Consider the following 22,348-nt stretch of genomic DNA (forward strand, 5'->3'; position numbering starts at 1 on the left):
TGGAGGGCTACAGTCCATGAGGTCACAATCAGCTGGACACAACTGAGTGCACATGCATGCATGCATCTATGTTAAATAGATATTGTGCAGAAGTCAGATAATTCAAAATGGGTAATGACTCAAAAATAATTTATGTTTGCTTCTGAATATATTTTAGTGGTAACCTTTTGGTGGTTTTTATAATATAGTAATAATAAATTCACTCTATGAAAGTCTCATTACAAGAGAGGTTAAAAGTTCTCTACCTTCTGATTCCTAACCTGCTCCCCACTCCAAGCTCATGGGAAATGGTTTCATTTCTCAGCCCAAGGCAAAGCATCAGCCTAAGGAGAACTACCTGCTCACATTAAGGTTTTTCTTTCTTGATTCATATCTTGCCAGGATGAACAGAAAACTGTTATGGCATTAGGTCTTTACTTCTGGGCTACCAACTATATACAGGGCTTCTTTAGCGGCTCAGAATGTCTTCCCTGTAGCTCAAAAGGTAAAGAATCTGCCTGCCAATGCAGGAAATGTGGGCTCGATCCTTGAGTTGGGAAGATCCTCTGGAGAAGTAAATGGCAACCCACTCCAGTAATCTTGCCCAGAGAATCCTATGGACAGAGGAGCCTGGTAGACTACAGTCCATGGGGTCGCAAAAGAGTCAGGCACAACTTAGCAACTTAACAACAACTAGCTATATATACGTAAGAAGAATATACATAGGAGGTTTAAAACTTTTCAACAAAAGCCTGAATTAAACCAGAGATGAGGGAAATCAAAATCTGAAGGCAAAATGTGTCATTAATGACTGACTTACAGATGTCTTGAAATAACATTAATTTTTGTATCGTGCAAAATATATAAAATGAGTATAAAGTGGAACTACACTGACTATAGCCATATTTCAATTTCACTTGCAAGTAGAGCCAATGTTCCCCGAATGTTTTGGTATACCATTACACGAACAGACAATCACTTCAGAGCCACCACATGTGAAAACAAAGCATACACATACCAAACTGACTGCACTTAACAATATGCTGAAATCCTCGGATTCTATCATACTAAACCAGCTCTTAAAAATCAGGCCCACCCAAAGCTAGGCTGGAGGAGACAGAGCTTTGCCAAAATAGGTTCATGGGGAAAAAAGCTTCCTATCTCACCCAGTTAAATATCTGAATTCAAAGAGAAGGTAAAGCTCAACTCCCAGCACAGTGGCTTACAGCACTCTGTCATTCAACATCCAATCCAATATGCTTTCCCAAACTGCTGAGGATGGAGAGGTGACGACTCTCCTGCAGCCAGTGTCTGAGACGTGTCTTAGGATCTACTAACCAGATACACTCACATACAATCTAGAAGAAGGCTCTCATGTTCCCACTGGCAAGCAGTTGTGGCAACACTGAATTCTTCTGTAGCAGCCTTCCGGTTACATTTTTTATGGGTAGGCTTTTTTGCCAGTGAATGTTTCAAACAGACATGGCATATCTCCAGAGTCAAAAGCTGTGGCAGGAGAAGCCACACAATCTCTGAGTCTCAGCTAAAGTGGTATGATGCCAAGGTTGGCCTCCAGCTTTCCCACCTTCCTGACTCTACCAGAAGGAGCAGCAGGCATGGAAGCCAGTTAAACGTGCTACACGAGTCATCTCTGGAAAGTCCAGCCTGCCTACAGCCCATTCTTCCAATCTTTCCATTGATTTTTCAAGCATCATATTCCCATTACCAGATTCCTTTATGCTTAAAATAGCTAAAAACGTTCCTGTTTTCTGCAACTGGATCCTCACTGATATATCAGCAAAAACAAAAGAGCGGGATATTGCCTTGTCTAGAATAACAAGCCAAGAGAGTACACATGAAGATCAGGGAGGAGAGGGGTGACTTAAGAAGCTACCTTGAGGCACTGCTATATTTTTATCTGGCCCTAAGCCAAAGCTTTTGACTGTGTGAACCAAAACAACTCTGGAAAATTCTTAAAGATTTGGGAATACCAGACCACCTGACCTGCCTCTTAAGAAATCTGTATGCAGTTAGAACTGGACATGGAACAACAGACTGGTTCCAAATCGGGAAACAAGTATGTCAAGGCTGTATATTGTCACCCTGCTTATTTAACTTATATGCAGAGTACATCATGAGAAACACTGGGCTGAATGAAGCACAAGCTGGAATCAAGATTTCAGGAAGAAATATTAATAACCTCAGATATGCAGATGACACCACCCTTATGGCAGAAAGCAAAGAACTAAAGAGCCTCTTGATGAAAGTGAAAGAGGAGAGTGAAAAAGTTGGCTTAAAGCTCAACATTCAGAAAACTAAGATCATGGCATCTGGTCCCATCAGTTCATGGGAAATAGATGGGAAAACAGTGCAGTGACAGACTTATTTTGGGGGGCTCCAAAATCACTGTAGATGGTGATTGCAGCCATGAAATTAGAAGATGCTTACTCCTTGGAAGAAAAGTTATGACCAACCAAGACAACATATTAAAAAGCAGAGATATTAGTTTGCCAACAAAGGTCCAACTAGTCAAAGCTATGGTTTTTCCAGTAGTCATGTATGGATGTGAGAGTTGGACTATAAAGAAGGCTGAGCACCAAAGAATTGATGCTTTTGAACTGTGGTGTTGGAAAAGACTCCTAAGAGTCCCTTGGACTGCAAGGAGGTCCAACCAGTCCATCCTAAAGGAAATCAGTCCTGAGCATTCATTGGAAGGACAAATGCTAAAGCCTGAAACTCCAATACTTTGGCCACCTGATGTGACGAACTGACTCATTTGAAAAGACCCTGAATGCTGGGAAAGATTGAAGGCAGGAGGAGAAGCGGATGACAGAGGATGAGATGGTTGGATGGCATCACTGACTCAATGGACATGAGTTTGAGTAAACTCCGGGAGTTGCGATGGACAGGGAGGCCTGGCATGCTGCAGTCCATGAGGTTACAGAGAGTCGGACACAACTGATCGATTAAACTGAACTGAACTGAAGCCAGAAACAAAGTGGTCAGGATCATTTACATATTACTGTCTTTTCATATTCCAAATGTGCATTAAAAAAAAAAAAAAAGAACAAAATTCTGATTAGTTGGAAGGAAAGTGAAAGAGCTCATCGGGCATTTTAGAGTGCATGGCTAGCTCTGGTAATTATTAACTTGGGATCTTAGTGGAAAGTCTACCCAAGGTTAGCAATTATTCCTGTCTGACAAAAATGAATCATTTGCTTTGAAATTTTTGTCTGAATTTTCCCTGCTTCCTTCTTAATTTCCAGAGAAAAGAACCAATCTTTTTGAGAGATCCCCCCTTTGGAGATCACCACTAACTCAGTGGTTCAGACTGAAAATCTCTTCATCTCCAGCCTCTCCCTCATCCCAGCGGTAATCACTAGTCCTGACCCTTCTCCCTCCAGTGTCTCTCCATCCTGTTGCATTCTTCTCTCAACTGAGTCCTGTGATAACATCTTTGCTGTCCCTGACTTCCAAACTTTCCCTCCTCTAGTCCTTGCTACAGACTGGTGCCAAAGTTATGTCAGTTACCCTCTTCCAAATACTTTCATGGCTGCACACACACACAAGCTCCTGGGCCTGGCTGTTGGGGTCCTCCACACCTGAGCATCACCTACTTTACCAGTTCTACTTCCCTCCCCAACACCCAGCCCAATCTTTCACTGTGCAAAAGATGCTCTAGATTAGTCTAGGTGTTGCAGGAGAGACGGGAAAACTGAACTACAATAACTACAATACAATGCGGCTATGAAAACACTGAAAAAAAAGACTGAGGTCTCAACTATTCCATGGGGCCTTTACAAATGTCCCTCTGCCCAGCAAAAATTCATCTTTGCCTCCCTAGTTTCCGGTGCATTTGATCTGCAATTTCATTATAGAATATGCTGCATTTTGTTCTGTGTGTTTTTCACAGCAGATTACAGGCTAGTTGGGATAGGGGAAGACTGATTCTTATTCAGTTCCTGTCTCCCATGAATATAGTAGATACTGAATACGTACTGTTTAACACTGTGCTTGAAAAATCCCACAGCCAAAGCCAGTCCAGACCCTGTCCTGAGAAACTGAGAATCATGGGTTGGCATGATGTACTCCAAAGATTCTCAAGGTGTATTCGCTAACCAGCATCATTAGCACCACATAGGAACTTGTTAGAAATTAAAATTCTTGAGTCCCATCAAAAGGTCTGGGGAGAAGCCCCGCCTTCTGTGTTTCAACCAACCCTACAGTTAATTCTGATGCACAGTGAAGTCTGAGGAGCACTGATGCACTGCAGTCTTTCCCAACAGTCTGATCACAAGAATATTCTGGGATGCTAGTCAGATTTATAGTTCCCCAGATACTTCCTCTGGAGATTCTAGTTCAGTTGGTTTGGGATAGAGTCCAAGATCACTTAAACACTCCAGGTGGTCCTTATCCTCAGGAGAAGCCTAGAAAGCACTGTTACAGTGAGAAGGGCTAGCCTTTGGAATGAAGTTAAAAACTAGGATTTTAGCTTTAGTTTGACCACTTGATGTGCTGTGTTGGGTAAGTCATCTTTCCTTCTTAAGGCTCCGTTTCCTCATCTGTGAATGGCAACAGTGATGGGATCTTTCAGCATCTAATGCTTAAAAATAATATATGTGACAAGTTTGCACAGAGTTCGGAAAAATACATTAAGTAGTTGATAATACAATCATTTTTGTTATTATGACCGGGAAAATTAAATGAAGCAAACAAGCCCATCTCTCTCAGAGCGAGTTAAATCTCATTCCCAGTCAACACTGATCTCCCATGGGGCCAGAGATATAAAATGGTTCTCTTATTACAAGTTAAAAGAAGTTTGGAGAACATTTGCTCTAGGCTGTGAGCACTCTTAAAAATCTTCACCCACATCTTTTGTGACTTACATAAAAGTGACTGCGGGCTCCGTCCGGTGATGCATTCTCCCTCCAGCGACCCTCTCCCCTTCCGTGGTACGACTCTAACAACGGAGAAGTTACACATCACATCCTCCCTGTCCCTTCCTCAGGAAATTCACTGTGCTCCTGGGTACTAAGCCTGGGGAGCATTCACAGGATAAAGTTCACAGCCACTTTTATGCAGCTCAGTGATGTGTTCAGAGATAGTTTTAGCATTCATGTAAAAAGTTTTGTCAAATACTTACATGCAATATTCTATCCCAAACACCCATTTCTTTAAGGGGCTCATAGCAAGCCATTAAGTTGATTGCACAACCCACTTACTGGGTCACAATCCACAACTTAGAAAACAGTAACTTAAAAGAATGTTGTTTGAAAAGCAAACTTCTAAGTCTAGGAAAGACTTTAAGAGCTCACCTTCTTGAAGATACTAATCTACAAATAATTTTGCTTAGTAGTCTTTAAAATAGCAGAGATAATGAATACTTTCGATGCTTTAGAAAATTCAGGAAATAGTCTTCAATAAAATAATAAATCTAAAGAAGAATAAGCCAAAGAAGAATAAGCGTATAACTATGCAGAATCTTTTATACAAATATAATTAGGGAGGGGGGAGTTTTATTTTAATCATTGTAACTTCATTGCTACATGCAAACAGTGACATCTGGTGGAATGACATTGCTTTGCTTTCTGACATTTTTGTGTGAAAGTCGCTCAATTGTGTCCGACTCTGCGACCCCATGGAGTGTGACCCCATGGACTACACGGTTCATGGAATTCTCCAGGCCAGAATACTGGAGTGGGTAGCCATTTCTTTCTCCAGGGGATCTTCCCAGCCCAGGGATTGAACCCAGGTCTCCCGCATTGCAAACAGATTCTTTACCAGCTGAGCCACCAGGGAAACCCAAGAACACTGGAGTGGGTAGACTATCCCTTCTCCAGAGGATCTTCCCAACTCAGGAATTGAACCGAGGTCTCCTGCATTGCAGGCAGATTCTTTATCAGCTGAGCTACTAAATGTTGGCAGATATGAAAACGGGCAAATTTCCAAATAAATTTGTTGGCGTTTCCATATAAAAACAAAAATATACTAATTTTATCAAATATTGATAATGTGTACTAACATAAATTTGTCATCCCAATTTATTTTTTAAAGTATGCTTAAGGCTAACTTAGGTATGGGGCTACTTGTTGAAATGAATTAACAACAACCTAAATGAGGTTACTGATGATGCTAGTCCTAACTGCCACCAACTGTGACTTGGGATGCAAAATTTTGCCTCTGTTTCCTCATCTATAACATGAGATGGGTAGGCAAGGGGAAGGCCAAGGTCTCTTATAGCTCTTATATATGTGCTTCTGTCACACATATCACCAGCGAGACCTCAAATGGGGCTTAGGTCTTATATTATTTGGTATAATACCTTGGGTCATTAATTGTCTGGATTACGTGGCAAGGAACAAGGCCAAGTAAGAGGTGGGGGTAGGCCAGGTCAGGATTGACCTGACCACTGAAGAATGAATGGCAGACAACGCAGGACACGGGGGTGGTGGGGAAAGTCAGTCCCAGACACCCACACTGGAAGGAAATGAGCAGAAGACAAACATACTATCCCAGATGCAGAGCTACAGACCACAGCACTGCAAGTGACATTGGAAAGGTCTAACATGGGATAATGGCACATTCTAGTGTGGGGACGGGAGCAACCAATGACACGGAGTCCAAATACAGGTAGTAGTTGGTGAGAGCTTTCCATAATTAAGCAATTAATACCAGAAAAGTCCCCTCAGTGAGCAAGGCGCTAGCTTTGGCCCAGGACTCAGAAACAGAACTTCAGTTCCTAAGAAGGAACAAATGATACAAGACAAAGTCCCCACCCTAATAAGCATAAACCCTACTTTCGAAATTGGATTATAACAGACCAAATACAAAGCATCAAGGGTGAGTAAAATATGATCTTCCTAGTTTATATCAGGATTGGTTCTGAAAACAAGATAAGAATCAGTATTTGGAATTGAAACATAGAAAAAAAATAAGAGGGATTTTTATAAGTTCACAAAACAGTGAACTTATATATACATATATATGTGTGTGTATATGAATATATACATCAATAATTCCCTGGTGGTCCAGTGGTTAAGACTCTGTACTCCCAATGCAGGGGGCACAGGTTTGATCCTGGACCAGGGGAACTAAGAAAAAACTAACACAACATTGTAAGTCAACAATACTCCAAAGAAAATTAATTTTAAAAAACAGTGTGATATAATGGAAACCACATTTAGGATCAGAGAGACTTGGGTCTGAGTCCCAGCTTTCACCAGCTCTATAAATATGAACTGGTCAATCTCTGAACCTCCTTTTCTCCGTCTGGGAAACAGAATGATTTCATCTATTGCGTAGAGTGGTTGTTAATAATAAATTATGCAATAAATGCACCTCAATAGACTTTCTACTAGATAATATTCTGTTTTCCATTTCAGATATTGCTACCCTACTCAAGATGGGGGGGCCAGATAAAATCTTCCTAATGGAAGTACATTTTATATAGTTGATTTGTAAGCTGTAAGTAGTAAAGATAATAAGTCAAAATAATTACTCATATGTCTGTCCTTCAGTTTTAAAATAAAAATCCTCTAAGGATTATAAATGTCAAGATAACATCTTTAATGTCTTTTCTGTAAAATGTATGTATAAGTAATATATGTGCATGCACAGAAAAAGTCAAGAGTAATCTTTCCACATAGAAAACTCAATAGGAAAAGGTTGGCTTCTAGTACAATAGTTTCAACAACCACAAATGAAAACCATAGAGGCAAAATTTTCCAATCCTGTCCTCTCCCACCTCCAACACCTTTCAAGAATACTACCAAGTGTATCTGATATGACAATAAATGAATATGGGATTATCCAGCCTACTATAAGAAAATTAATTTCTGATTGGCTTAACAAATATTCAATACTATGCAATCTATAAGGGAAATAACTTATAAAAAATTAAAAAGTAAAGGACAAATAGATTCCCTTGTAGCTCAGCTGGTAAAGGATCCGCCTACAATGCAGGAGACCTGGGTTTGATCCCTGGGTTGGGAAGATCCCCTGGAGAAGGGAAAGGCTATCCACTCCAGTATTCTGGCCTGGAGAAGTCCATGGACTATATAGTCCATGGGGTCCCAAAAAGTTGGACACAACTGAGCGACTTTCACTTTCATATATCATATAAATAAAGCAAAAATAAGACAAAATATAATTTCACTTTTTATCAGTTTAGTGTACTCTAACTTACTCTTTGCCACAATTCTAATACAGCCCATCATTGGATGCACTATAAAAAGTCTTCCATTGATGGACACTTAAGTTGTTTCCAGCTTTTGGTTATTATAAGGACAATTACAGTCTTTAATCATTTATCTTAGCTAATAATAGTTATCAGGATATAGATCATATATAAAGCCATGGTCCTGAATAAGATCACCTTGAGAGTATAGGCAGAAGAGAAAATAGAACCAAGGATAAACTTTGGGTACTCCAATGCTTTGAAATCAAGAGATGAGGAGATACCAGCAAGGGAGACTAAGAAGACATAGCAAAGGAGGCAGGAACCAAGAGAGACTGCAGTCCTGAAGGCCAAGCGATAAAGGTGTTGTAAGGAAGAGCACATGCTCACCTGTGCTAGGTGCTACTGAGAAGTCATGATGAGGACTGTGCCATCTTAAAGCAAATCTGGTCATGTCATTTTCCCTCAAATAATCCTATCAGTGGCTTCTCAATACACTGTGAATAAGAATCTCTCCTCCAAGTCCCCACACACATGCTCTCACATACACACAGACAGCATCTGTAAGTCCTACATAATCCTGACCCTGTGTCCTCTCCAGAATCAATGGCATCACTGCTCCTGCTATCCTCTACTGATGGACATCTTTCTAATTCTCAAATGGGTTCCAACTGTCCACAGCACAGATTCTCAAACTTCAGCTTGCATACACATCATCTGTATTTTTAACAAGCTTCCAGATGATGGTGATGCTGCTAATCTGTGAACTATACTTCGGAGTAGCAAGAAACTAAAAAAATTCTTTCCCCTCTTCTGAGCTATCTTCTGTTCATTCCTAGATTTCAATTTAAGTATCATTTCTTCAATCTTCCCCAGATAAATTGAAAACCTGCTTCTATACACTGCCCATCTGCATATTAACTGTCAAACTCACAATAATTAATTCACCACCTTTCTTCTCTGCTAATCTCCAACTTCCCTGTGGGCAGAGATTGTTTCTTGTGTTCACAGATTCTTAACTGTGTCAGTCACTCAGTTGTGTCCAACTGTTTGCAACCCCATAGGCTGTAGCCTTCCAGACTCCTCTGTCCATTGAATTCTTCAGGCAAGAATACTGGAGTAGCCACTTCCCTTCTCCAGGGGATCTTCCCGACCCAGGGATCGAACCTGGGTCTCCTGCACTGCGGGCAGGTTCTTTACCATCTGCTTTACCAGGGAAGCTCCTCACAGATGCTTATTTAGTGCCTAACTCAAAGCCTGCCACACAGTAAGCACACAAACGTTTTTTAAAACTGATCAATTTAAATGACTATTCAGACCTGTATTTCATGATATAGAAAGATAATTATGGCATAATAAGCTTTAAAAATCAGGTTACAAAACATTATTTACACAGCATTACCCAAGTTTCGCTCCATATGATTTATTTGCAAATGACAAAGTCCAGAATCATATACTTAAGAAAAGTATTATCTCTGGATGGCAAAATCTTGAGTAATTGTTGTCCTTTTGTGTATTTTCTTGCATATTTGTATTTTTATTCTCATTTTATAGCAAAATAACAAATGAAATTAAACTTTGATTTCTGACATTTAACCTCTGCTTTTCCAATTTTTGTTGTGGGAGTCATGACTGCTATTTTAATGTATAGAACTAACCATCTACACATGTTTTTCTAAAATATGACTAGAAATTTCCCTTGTAATTTGAAGTTCAGATGAGGGCTAACCACCAGAAGCTGGCTATGAGGGGTATCTGACTTGAGAGGGTCAGTCAATGTTTATTGACAGCATTTTTGCCACCTATTCTCCTTTTCTTGATGGTGGGTCAACAAAATATACATGCAATTTTACACAGAAAACTCACTAAAATAGAATGTAAGTCTATAAACAAATTTGATCACACATTGCAATGTAAGGTATGAGAAGTTGGCATTTCAAATTAGTGAGAAAAAGAGGATTTACTGAATAAATAAACTTATTGTGCAATTAATTAGTCATTTGGGAAGGAAACAATAATGCTTAATCTTATAAAATTAATTAAAGATGGATCAAAGATTAAATGTTTTTTAAAGAAAGCAATAAAATTACTTGATGAAAATAAGAAAAATATATTTAAATTTAAGTGTAGCAAAGCCCTTTCTAAGAATGACAGCAAGACTAGAAACACATAAAGGAAACTATTGCCAGTTTTCACTGCTTCTGTATTAGTGTAAAACTTCCGTATGGCATAAAGCAGCATAAACAAAACTGAAAGCAAACAACAAAATTTTTTAAGGTCTTCATTAATATGACAAACAGTTAAAATCTTTAATATAGAAAGATCACTTATATATCAATAAGAAAAAGATGAATGATAACAGAAGACAAATTGGTAATTCTCAAAAGGATAAAAACAAATAACCAAGAGACATCTAAAAATATGCTCAATCTTATTAGAAATGAATAAAAGAAATAAAGAGATATTTTTTCTACATCAGATTAGGAAAAAGAAATCATGAAAATTGACAATTAATAGTTTGGTCAGGTTGAAAGGAAATGAACAATGTCATAAATTGTTGGCAGGGATATAAGATGGTATAACTTTTCCAGAGAGAATTTCAGCAATACGCATCAAAATTTTTAAGCCAAAAAATTTAATAAGTAATTCCATACCAAGGAATTTTCTTAAGCTACAGATTATTTAAGTTACCAAATATTATGGAATAATTTAAACGTTAACACATAACCTTGAGTGAAAAATATCAGTCTATAGAATGCCATCTAAGGTTTAAATACATGTATACACAGAAATCTTCACAAGGCTTTTCACCTAAATTCCATGCTATTCACTAAAATTCCATGCTAAGAATCCTAATTCTTAGATGTCTATAAACTTCTCTTTATAATACAGAAACTTTAAATGCAAAAAATATGATCAATATGGAATATTTTTATAGTTCTCATCAAAATTGTTATTTAACAAAATAAACGTAAGTTTGAACAGTAGATTGCTATTTTAACTAAACTTATGTAACCACACTATCCCATTAAAGTATCCTTGGTGTTTCCCACAAATGACAATTACAATGTGCAAAACTAAGAAAGCATTTAACTGTATAACCACAAGTGTTATGCTTTGTGGTTAACTGTTCCCTGCACAGAAAAACCAAAAAGCCACCAAGGGAAAGGGTATTCATTTTGTGTTCACAATTACCTTTCTTGAGACAACTTATTAGTGCAGAAAAAAATATACATTTCTCTGAACTTGTAGGCTCAGCAGGCAGATATATTTTGAAAAGGTTAAGCTATGTTTAGCAAGATAATCCTCAAGAAATGGATGCCAGAGAATTAAATATTCAGTACTTAAATTAACTTCTTATTTGGTACTTAGGAACAAATTGCCAAGAATTATCATCATCAAATAGAACATTTATTGACTCTCTGGGAAGAAGAAAGTGAGATCTACTTGAGGAAAAAAAAATTTAGAATTGGAAAGAAATCAGTATTTTTAACACTTTGCATGAATAATATAAGCTGTGAGTCCTCAAAAAAGGATGCTTGGCTTGCAGAGTGCCAATGGAAATGATTCGATATAGTTGTCTCATATCCACTAGACTATGTTTACGTCTTTATGTCCACTCTCAGTTTTAGGCTTTTAAAAGACATTTCAAAGAAGTTATATGGAACTGCTATTATCTATCAAAGAAACTGGAGCAATTTTGAAATTTCCAAAATCTTCACATAAAATTTTATTCATAAAATTATGAATAATACATAAATCCTTTTTTAAAGTCTTTTTGCCTAGACAGAAAACAAACATGAGAATGACCTTCCTTGGGGTATTCATATTAAATGGCACTGTGATTACCAAACACAGGGAAATCAGATGACTTTAAATCTTAAAAGAAGGCAGTAAAGTGTTACAATCTTGACTAAAAGTAAAGTTTGAGGAAATTGAACATACAGGGGTAGAATGGGTAGCAGAGGGAGGCTCAAAAGGGAGGAGATATACTTGTAATTATGACTGATTCATGTTGATGTACAGCAGAGACCATCACAAAACTGTAAAGCAATTATCCTCCAATAAAAAAATTAATGCAAAAAAATGCATTACAGATGAGTTTTCAGGATTCCTACCAGCTCTTTTGAAAGACAAGAGACTTTAGAGTATGCATTCTCTGTATGCAGGTGATATCATCCTCAAGGGAGTGAAAATTAGTGGCTAAGGAGGGCAGGGGATGATAAAAGTTTACTCCTTCTATGTATAAAGTACAGATATACACACAGTACCATAAACAGATATACAATATATCTAGAGCATTATAATTTAATGAGGAGGGGAAATTAGGGTGGGGAGAAGTTTTAAAAGCCTTCTTAAGGGGGTGACAATGAAAAAACATTTTTGAGAAAAATTAGGTTAAACAAATCTGGATTCTAATCACTATCTAGAGGTAAGTGAAAGTGAAGTCATTCAGTCGTGTCCAACTCTTTGCAACCCCATGGACACCAGGCTCCTCCACCCATGGGATTTTCTAGGCAAGAGTACTGGAGTGGGTTGCCATTTCCTTCTCCAGGGAATCTTCCCAACCCTGGGATCGAACCCAGGTCTCCCACATTGTAGACAGATGCTTTACCATCTGAGCTACCAGGGAAGTACATCTAGAGGTAAGTTACCTGATACTATAAAGCCTAAGTTTCTTCATGAATAAAATGGAAATTATGACTTCTTATGATTGAAGATTTAAACAGGAAAAATGCAAACCACAGAGCACAGTACAAGGAATATAGTTCATGTTGAGTAAATGTGAGCCCCCTTCCCTTGTCTTTTCCCATTGGAGGATGCTATAAGTTATATACTCACCATAAAAGAATACTCATGTTCCAAAGGAAAGGGAGACACAAGGAGAAATGGGAAAAGTTCCAGAAGATATGACTTTTGTACATGATCCCTGAACCCAAGAATGCCCAATGATAAGGAAATCTAAAAACTGCCTTCAACTCTCAAATCTGCGATGTTCTTAGTTGTATAAGCCAGGCAAAGCTGCTTGGTTCTTACGAACTTCAACTCCTACATCTGGACTCCAGCGGGTTGTTACAAAGAACAAATGAGGCCATGCATGTGACACTCTTTGGGAACTATAAACCATTAAACGAAATTTACCTTCTGGTTCACGTCAATAATAGCCGGAGATGAAGACACTGACCTAGACTGTGTACGTACGGGGAAGGAAGAGAAAAGACCAAAACTGAACTGCTCCTTTCTAGCGCCCAAGAACAGAAGCAGGTCTTCAGGATCTAAGCCTCAAAGGCAGAAATTCTTTGGCTAAATTCTTTTAAATCTAGTTTAAGACAAAATTAACAGTGGAATTCTCACCTATCTCTTTGCTCTTCGTCCGTATATCGATCATCTAACAGAGAGGTTCCGAATACTCCAAGCACACTATTGTGGCCTTTCCTGTCGGCTGTATGATACACTCGAGAGGCCACGCGCAAGTCAATGGGTAGCTCTTTGGCTGGGATGGTGGTGCACAGGCTGTGAAGGGTCCTAGTGCAGTAGTCTTCTGGAATTCTGCCACAGAGATAAGAAAGTGGGCCTTTTTTCTTTTTTATAATTTTCTGCTTTTTTAGATACAAAATATACTTACACTGTCAGTTGAGTTCAGGCTCTACAAAAGACGTCAACACGTGGGAGATCACATTTAAAACTATTACAGTGGTTTATAAAAAATTTACTATTACAACCTCAGGCCATTGACCAGGTCTTCAGTCACATGTATCCAACTGCCTGCCGAAGATCTCAACCTGTATTTTCTACAGATATCTCAGAATCAACAGGTCTGAAAGCAAACATTATTATTATCCCACTCCCACCCAAATCTCTTCTCTCCTGAATTCTGCAACTCACTCAGTGACACCATAACCTTTAGCCATCATACATTACTTCATTGCTACTCTGCTCTGCTCAAATGCTTACACCGCTGAAGAAGAAGTTCAACAACACAGTACATTATCCATTAACTAGCATCAGTGGAAATCTAGGTCTCTCTAAGTTAACAAAGCATCTTCTTTCCCACTATGCAGTTAATAGAACTTGCTTCTCTCCCACCTTTCCAAAACAGAAAAGAGGCCATGAAGATCTAATTTCTTAATACCCACTCTCACTTGCCATGCCATTCAATCAACAAATCCTCTTTGACCACCTATTACGTACCAGACATTGTACTAGGCAATCTATACACATCATCTCTAACTTCTACAATGAAACTATGTGGGAGGTATTATTATTATTAGCCTCATTTTGCAGCAGGCTTGTTTTGGATAGGTCGCAAAATTAGTCAGTGGTCACTGGATCTAAACACAGTGTTGCTAACTATGAGTCAAACTTCTTTCCTATTAACGCCTATTAATGACCTCGGAGGAGAAAATGGCCAATAGCCAGTACTACTCCATCCCCACCTCCTACTAACGTTATACTGTTACACTACCCAAACGATGGCCTTTTCATCAAATCGAATGAACTTTAGATCTTTAGATTATGGACCTCCAAGCCACAGCTGGCAATACTGATGACCCTTCTTCCTCCATGAGCTTTGTTAAGCCTGCACCATCCCAGCTCTCCATCTACCTTTCAAATTCATTATAACTTGACTTAGTCACTGGCTTTTCTTTCATCATCTTCTGAACTGGGTATGGCTTCCCAAGTTGAACTACTCTTTCTGTACTGGAAAAATCACCTTCAGTGTTTCAACTCTTCCCTCTGTGCTGAGAGTTCCCAAGTTCCATCTCTGCTATCACTATCTCACCTAAATTCCTCATCTTCAACATACAAAGCACTGGAGCCATCTTTGTCTCCTCTGCCCTTCACCTGCTCAGCCAATGAAAAACTGAGCTTCTCCCTTGGACAGAACTCTTTAAGTGTGTTCCTTCTCCCCCTTACTTCCACCACACTCCAGCCCAAGCCCTCATCACCTCCCCTGCAGAGCAAAGTCTGCCACTTGGATTCAGCACTGCACACTCTGTCTCCTCCCCCTTCTATGCATGCTTGCATGCATGCTCAGTTGCCCAGTCATATCTGACTCTTTGGGACCCCACAGACTATAGCCCGCCAAGCTCCTCTGTCCATGGAATTTTCCAGGCAAGAATATTGGAGTGGGTTGCCATTTGCTATTCCACCCCCTTCCATACATCCTGCAAAATTCTAGCACACTGATCTTTAAGGACTCCTCTCCCCAGTACAATGCTTTTTTTGTTGCTTGCTGCATGCCTCCAATTTCCTCTAAGTTTCAAGGCTCCTAGCATCTGGCCCTACTTTCAGCATAGTGGTTAAGAATGGCTCTGTTTGAATCCTGTTTCAAGTTATCACTTGGCAATAAGCAAATCAATTAATTTCATTATACCTCAGTAAGTTGAGAATAATATTCAGTAAGCTGAGAATTACAACATTAGTGCATCCTGAGTAAAGTTGCCTTAAGAAAGAAAGGAATGAATGCATTTAAAGCATATGTGCCATCTCCTAACAAACACATGAAAAGATGCTCAACATCACTCATTATCAGAGAAATGCAAATCAAAACCACAATGAGGTACCATTACACACCAGTCAGAATGGCTGCTATCCAAAAGTCTACAAGCAATAAACGGTGGAGAGGGTGTGGAGAAAAGGGAATCCTCTTACACTGTTGGTGGGAATGCAAACTAGTACAGCCACTATGGAGAACAGTGTGGAGATTCCTTAAAAAACTGGAAATAGAACTGCCATATGACCCAGCAATCCTGCTCCTGGGCATACACACCAAGGAAACCAGATCTGAAAGAGACACATGTACCCCAATGTTCATCACAGCACTGTTTATAATAGCCAGGACATGGAAGCAACCTAGATTCCCATCAGCAGACAACTGGATAAGGAAGCTGTGGTACATATACACCATGGAATATTACTCAGCCATTAAAAAGAATTCATTTGAATCAGTTCTAATGAGATGGATGAAACTGGAGCCCATTATACAGAGTGAAGCAAGCCAGAAAGATAAAAACCAATACAGAATACTAACACATATATATGGAATTTTAAAAGATGGTAACGATAACCCTATATGCAAAACAGAAAAAGAGACACAGATGTACAGAACAGACTTTTAGACTCTATAGGAGAAGGTGAGGGTAGGATGTTCAGAGAGAACAGCACTGAAACAAGTATACAATCAAGGGTGAAACAGATCACCAGCCCAGGTTGGATGCATGAGACAAGTGCTCAGGGCTGGTGCACTGGGAAGACCCAGAGGGATGGGATGGAGAGGGAGGTGGGAGGGGGATCGGGATGGGGAACACATGTAAATCCATGGCTGATTCATGTCAATGTATGGCAAAAACCACTACAATATTGTAAAGTAATTAGCCTCCAACTAATAAAAATAAATGGAAAAAAAAGAATATAATCAATCTGAGGAAAAAAAAAGCATATGTGCCATCTCATATGGCAGATGCTGTCTCCAGGACAATTCATAGGGCCAGAAAGACCTCTCAGTTCTTTCAGTTATGGATATATTGCCTAACTTTTTATCTGCTTTTCTAGTGTCTCAGACAGTAAAGAATCTGCCTGCAACATGGGAGACCTAGGTTCAACCCCTGGGTCAGAAAGATCCCCTGGAGAAGGGAATTGCTACCCACTCCAATATTCTTGCCTGGAGAATCCCATGGACAGAGGAGGCTGGTGGGCTATAGTCCAAGAGGTTGCAAAGAATTGGACATGACTGAGTAACCAACATTTTCACTTTTTCAAATATTCTTCAAATAATACTTCAAGGGCAAACTTCTCTGCAAACTTTACTTTCTTTTTCTTTCTTACAAATATCTCTTTTCATACATTGTCCTATTCCTGTCCCACCCAATCTGACCCTTAATGTAATGGGTTAATGCAGATCTATCCACTGACCATTCCATGAGTCTGGATAGTAGCATAGTATAAATAGTCAGCTGGGCCTGCATCAGAAGCCTAGTTCTAACACTTGGAAACACTACTACAGGCCTCTCTGAAGGTCTTCTCCAAAATTAAAGCAAAAATTCTTAACCCCTACCTTATAAAAAGTTGATAACAGTAACACTTCTTGGTCTCTGGAACTCTCAAGAAATGCTCGCTTATGTTTACTGCTGTTACTAATTTGCACTGCACAACACGTAACCCATTGCTAGGCATCATATGTACATTATTGAATCACTAATAGAGAGTGGTTTATGTTATTTCCTAAACAGTATAGGGCCCAACAAAAACAGGATATGAAATGTGTACATGTTTAAGTGGCAGAGGGAAAGAGAGGTAAATCTAAAGCATTTGGAAATGTCTGGGACAAAGAAATATAACTCCGGGAGTGAAAACGGGTCTCCAGGAAGCCAAGGATCCCTAAGAAACTCAGGGTTCCTAAGAAAGGACTGGGAAAAAAGAGAGAGAATGGTGGGCTCTGATGTCATGCTCACCTACATCTTCCTTCTCTCTGGGGCAGGTCTTGGCTAGTGGAATGTTCCTGAGATTACATTACAGATTCTTTTCTTTTTTTTTACTTAAAAAAGCATCAGAACTGATCTGAATTCCTATGTTCCCTTCATGCTTTTAATAATATAGATCTGCAAGTGAATCTCCCTTGGTTATTCAGCTAAAAAACACTATGTTTTCAAGAGATGGCTGAATTCCTAAGAAAACAAATCAATTGGGAAGCTAGTCATTGGTGAGAAAATTTAGGTAAAAAACTGAAAAAAGAGCAGTGAATAAAAGATTTTCCAAAATTCTGTTCTATTCATGTAAACTTTTTAAGTACCAGGTTTTTATTCCTCTGCATCACATTCTTAGTTCTTTATAATGGAGATTTCTACTTTCAGTTTTAATGAATTAACACAGTACACTATACATATATATATATATATATATATATATATATATAAGATCTACAAATATTTTTGGCATGCTCAAGAAAGGCTGTGTGTTTTTATAGCACACTCTCCTTTAACAGGACTATTTGTCATTCTTTGAAACACTAAGACATAAAAAAGAAAAGACTGCCTCTGTGTGTGGCCACACTACTTTGCCTAATGCACTAAATGCAAGGTTTTTTAGGGGAAAAAAAATCAAGAAGTTTCTGCTTCATTGATAATCTGACAGTAACTATTTATTGAAGGTAAAATACTTGTTGTCTGCTGTCACTATTTGTTTTAATACATAATCTTGCTAACTAAATGAGCTTAAAGCAATGCAGATAAGCAATGGCATGTACAGGGTCACTTAAATGCCAATTTGACTCTTTCATAAACTTTGGAATTCTTTTCCTGTGAGTTTACTCTCAACTACTAAATTGTGAGTATTATCCATTTACGAAGTTTAGGCTGGCCATAAAAAGGTTGTCTTCCATGTCCTGCACACCTTTCAGGGCCCTAAGCAACAACAAAAGCTAATAATTAAAGCTTCTTTAAGCCCCCCATAAAGAGTTAAATGAAGAAGAACATAGACCAAACCAACCCATAAAAACCTAGTGGAAAAATAAGGAGAAAATAAGTTTCATCAAGATGACTGGCAAAAGATAAACCATAAACCTAAATTGCATTTACACACTATTATTCAAAATTGTGGTTGTACCCCTGTGTAGTAAGAAACCCTACTGAAAGTATGTGAGCAGTGGAAATGAAATACAAAATTATAGTAGAGAAAAGTGAGGCCATCTAAATTTCCCAATCGACTGGCCTATGGACATTTTGTGGGGGGTTGTCTTTTATTTTATCTTAGCAAGATTAACCAACATAATGAGCAGTTAATCCAAATTAGGCACTTCAGTGACCAAAAATATCAAATCTCACATTAACATTAAATTCTTTTTTGTCTCTCAAAGAGTTATGTTGCTTTGTCATTACTAAGTACACTGATCAAAAAAAAAAAAGTAGAAAGAAGTGTGGACTACAATATATATAGCCTACTATACTAGCTTCCACCAACTCTTCCTGTAAGAAGGTTGAAGTCGGATCTCATATGTGAATTTCTAAAACATTTAATCTTCCTTTACAAACACAGTTTCAGGTATCAGTACTACTGAATAATTTCTCTTCAGACAATAAAATTTGTATAGTAAGGAAGTTACTTTTTTTTAGGTAGTTTTTGATCACACATGGGTTTTGAAATCTTTTTTGGTCTCTGTGGTATAACTCCAAATTTACTTTTTCGCCTTCGCTTAACTTCTTTTCCTTTGATTTGCAACAATTCTGATGATTTCACCTTGGAAGAAACATAAAGTGAGCTGTTAAGGAAAGCTGTAACCACAAGTTAGATCTTTCTCTCATATTTGATGTTCCATGTTATTTTTCAACTCCTAATTCCTATGTATATTTTGGAATACAAATCCTAAAGGAAGTGTTGATATTTTCCTCTAAATTCTCCCCTAAATTTTATAACACATAACTTAATTATATACCTTCACAGCAATAAAAATATTAGTACCATAATTATTCATAATAGTCTATTTGTTGCCTTAAAACTATTAAAGAAAAAATATAAGATTTTTCCCTTCATAAACCTACTCTTCTTGGTTAGTATTTTTAATAAAACTTACCTTCAGCCCCAAAGTTGGGTATGACTGGTGCTTGCAAGCACAAGCCAAAATGAACTTTAATGCTTTATAGAACTATTATGAGCAACGTTTACCAATGTATACTTCTTACAGTTATACTGTTTTCTGTTTCTACTGCTTGGGAAAAGTCAAATGCATTTCTGTTTCTTAAATAATTGCCTTTTAATCATTACAGATATTAGGAATGCTGTTTCCCTGGATTCCTTAGGAAATTCGCAGAATTCATGGCAGTAGTTCATTTAAAGATATTTTTCTCTGTGGGTTGCTCTGTACTTTTTGGAGACGAGATTTCAGGAAGAAAGCAGGGAGGTTTTCCTTGAGGAAAGCAGAGAATGACTAGAATAAGTAGGAGAAGGCCAGGTAACGGGAGGTCCTTATAAATTAGGCAGAGGGTTTGGGCTCGCTGCAGTCATAAGGAGAGAGCTATTGCAATGTCTTTGGTAAGAAAATGATAATGAATAAGGGAAATTCAGAGTACGGGGTATTCCATCTCACCACCAATTTCATGTTTGAATTTCCTCTATAGTGTCTCCACCAAAGGCCATCCATCCTGACTTGAAAATGGGGAGGGAAATGATGGTGAATAGGGAAAACTCAGAGGATGGGGTATTCTGTCTCACATCAAGTTCATGTCTGAATTTAATCTACAACATCTCCACCAAAGGCCATCCATCCTGGTTCGAACATGATCGGCAACAGAGGACGTGGAGTCATCTTTGAAATTCTTCCAGGTGTTAGAATTTTTGTTTTGTTTTGTTTTGTTTTAGAATTTTTGTTTAATATTATTATTATTGAGCCTGCAACTTTCATCTACCAGTCTCAATTCAATCCTCGGGATCATACAGGCACAATCTGGCTCTCTTGCATGTGACAGACAAATATTTGAACACAGTGGACTCCCCTGGGCCTGCTTTCCCGCCTCCCACCCCCTCACCACCACCACCAGCCCGCCGCGATAAGCATCCCCAGTCCCTCCAACTCTACCTCACATGACATTTTTTTGGAAATACTCTTCTTTGTCATCCTGAGTACTTTCTTCCAAATGATCTCCAATTTGTCAGTATCTCTCCTGGGGTTGGACTCCCAGGTCCGAACACAGTATTAGAGGTGTGATGTGATCAGATCTGAGGGCTTTCCAGGTGGCGCTAGTGGTAAAGAACCCACCTGCCAATGCAGGAGACGTAAGAGACGTGAGTTCAATTTCTGGTTGGAAAGGTCCCTGGAGGAGGGCATGGCAAGCCACTCCAGAGAATCCCTGGAGAATCCCATGGACAGAGGAGCCTTGGAGGGCTACAGTCCATAGCGCTGCAGAAAGTGAGACACGACTGAAGTGACTTAGCACAGCACATGCACGCGATCAGATCCACCAGGAGAAAGACGATCTTCTTTTAGGGTAATTGTCAATCAATGCAAATTATGATTGCACATATCTTCCTACCACAAAACTGAATCATAACTTAAAACCCTGAAACCTTTTCACATTCACTCTAAGTCATGCCATCCCATAGCTACACACTTAGTTTGTGGAGTCAAGGAAAGAATCATACATACATTTATCCCAATTAAATTGCATCTAAGCAAGCAAATATTACCAGTCACATTTTGGACATTATCTGCAAATCTAATCAGTAAATCTTCCATATTCTCACCTAAATTATTTTTAAAATATGCTGAGTTAGACTCAACCCTATGACAGCCCTCTAGGGACTTCCATGACTAATTGTGCATCCTTTGCATAACTACTCACAAGTCCACCTGGCAGTTCACCAAGTTCTAGTCTTGTCTACAAAACTGTCATCGGGAGGTTAAATGGACTGTTGAAATCCAAAGGATAGTAACAATAACTAACGTTTATTGAGCTTTCGGATATGCTGGGCTCTTCCCCATGATACTCTTGTGTTGACCCCCAGGTATGACACTTTTCTTGTGTTCAGTCTAGTAATTCTCAAAAAATAATAGTAATAATAATAAGGTTGTTCTTCCACGGCTTGCCTTTAGGGAACCCATGCTGCATCCTTTTTATAAGGGTTCAAACACAATTCTTTTAATGATTCATTTAGTCATTTCAGATCTTTATCCAAGACCAGTGCATACACTGCAGAAATCATAACTCTTACCCTTAAAAAAAAAAAAAAAAAACTCAGGATTTGCAGTTGCCTGTTTCCAGGTTCCTAGCACCTCTCCCACGACAGCAGCTCCTCAAAGCTGCTGCTGACAGAGGCACAGCAGGCTTAAACCCATCTCTCTCAGCCAACAGGATCAGATATCCAAGTTAACTCTTAAAATCTTTCTATCAATCTTGGGCTTCAGGTTTCTTTTATCAATTCTTTATTTCTTCTTTCTAAACTAGGATCATTCTCCTTGTCAGATTTAAGAGAAGCAAAGTACAATTTTATCAGCTTCCCTTTCTCTTTGACATAGCTCTGTTTATTTAAAACCTCAACCTTTTCCCAAAAATAAATTAAGACTGCTCTGTCATCTGTTGTCATCACTCTATTCATCCATAATGACAAGGTTATCCTTCCTTTTTTCTCTCTTTGTTCCAAAACTAACACCAAAAAAAAAAAAAAAATACTTTCTTATTCTTTGCATTATTCACAGGCCTC

General features: G+C 38.6%; 1 protein-coding gene across 3 annotated transcripts in view; it reads right to left on the reverse strand.

Annotated features, from left to right (window-relative positions):
* TTC6 (tetratricopeptide repeat domain 6) overlaps positions 1-22,348 on the reverse strand; it is a 205,806-nt gene that overhangs the window by 113,393 nt on the left and 70,065 nt on the right. For all 3 annotated transcript variants that reach the window (XM_070478006.1, XM_070478004.1, XM_070478005.1), the window contains exons 5-6: positions 19,257-19,390; positions 13,511-13,705 (exon numbers count right to left, since the gene is read on the reverse strand). In XM_070478006.1, coding sequence (XP_070334107.1) covers positions 13,511-13,705; positions 19,257-19,390 — 329 coding nt within the window. The remainder of the gene's footprint in view (positions 1-13,510; positions 13,706-19,256; positions 19,391-22,348) is intronic.

This window comes from Odocoileus virginianus, chromosome 16, assembly GCF_023699985.2.
Source record: "Odocoileus virginianus isolate 20LAN1187 ecotype Illinois chromosome 16, Ovbor_1.2, whole genome shotgun sequence".
Classification (NCBI taxonomy): Eukaryota; Metazoa; Chordata; class Mammalia; order Artiodactyla; family Cervidae; genus Odocoileus; species Odocoileus virginianus.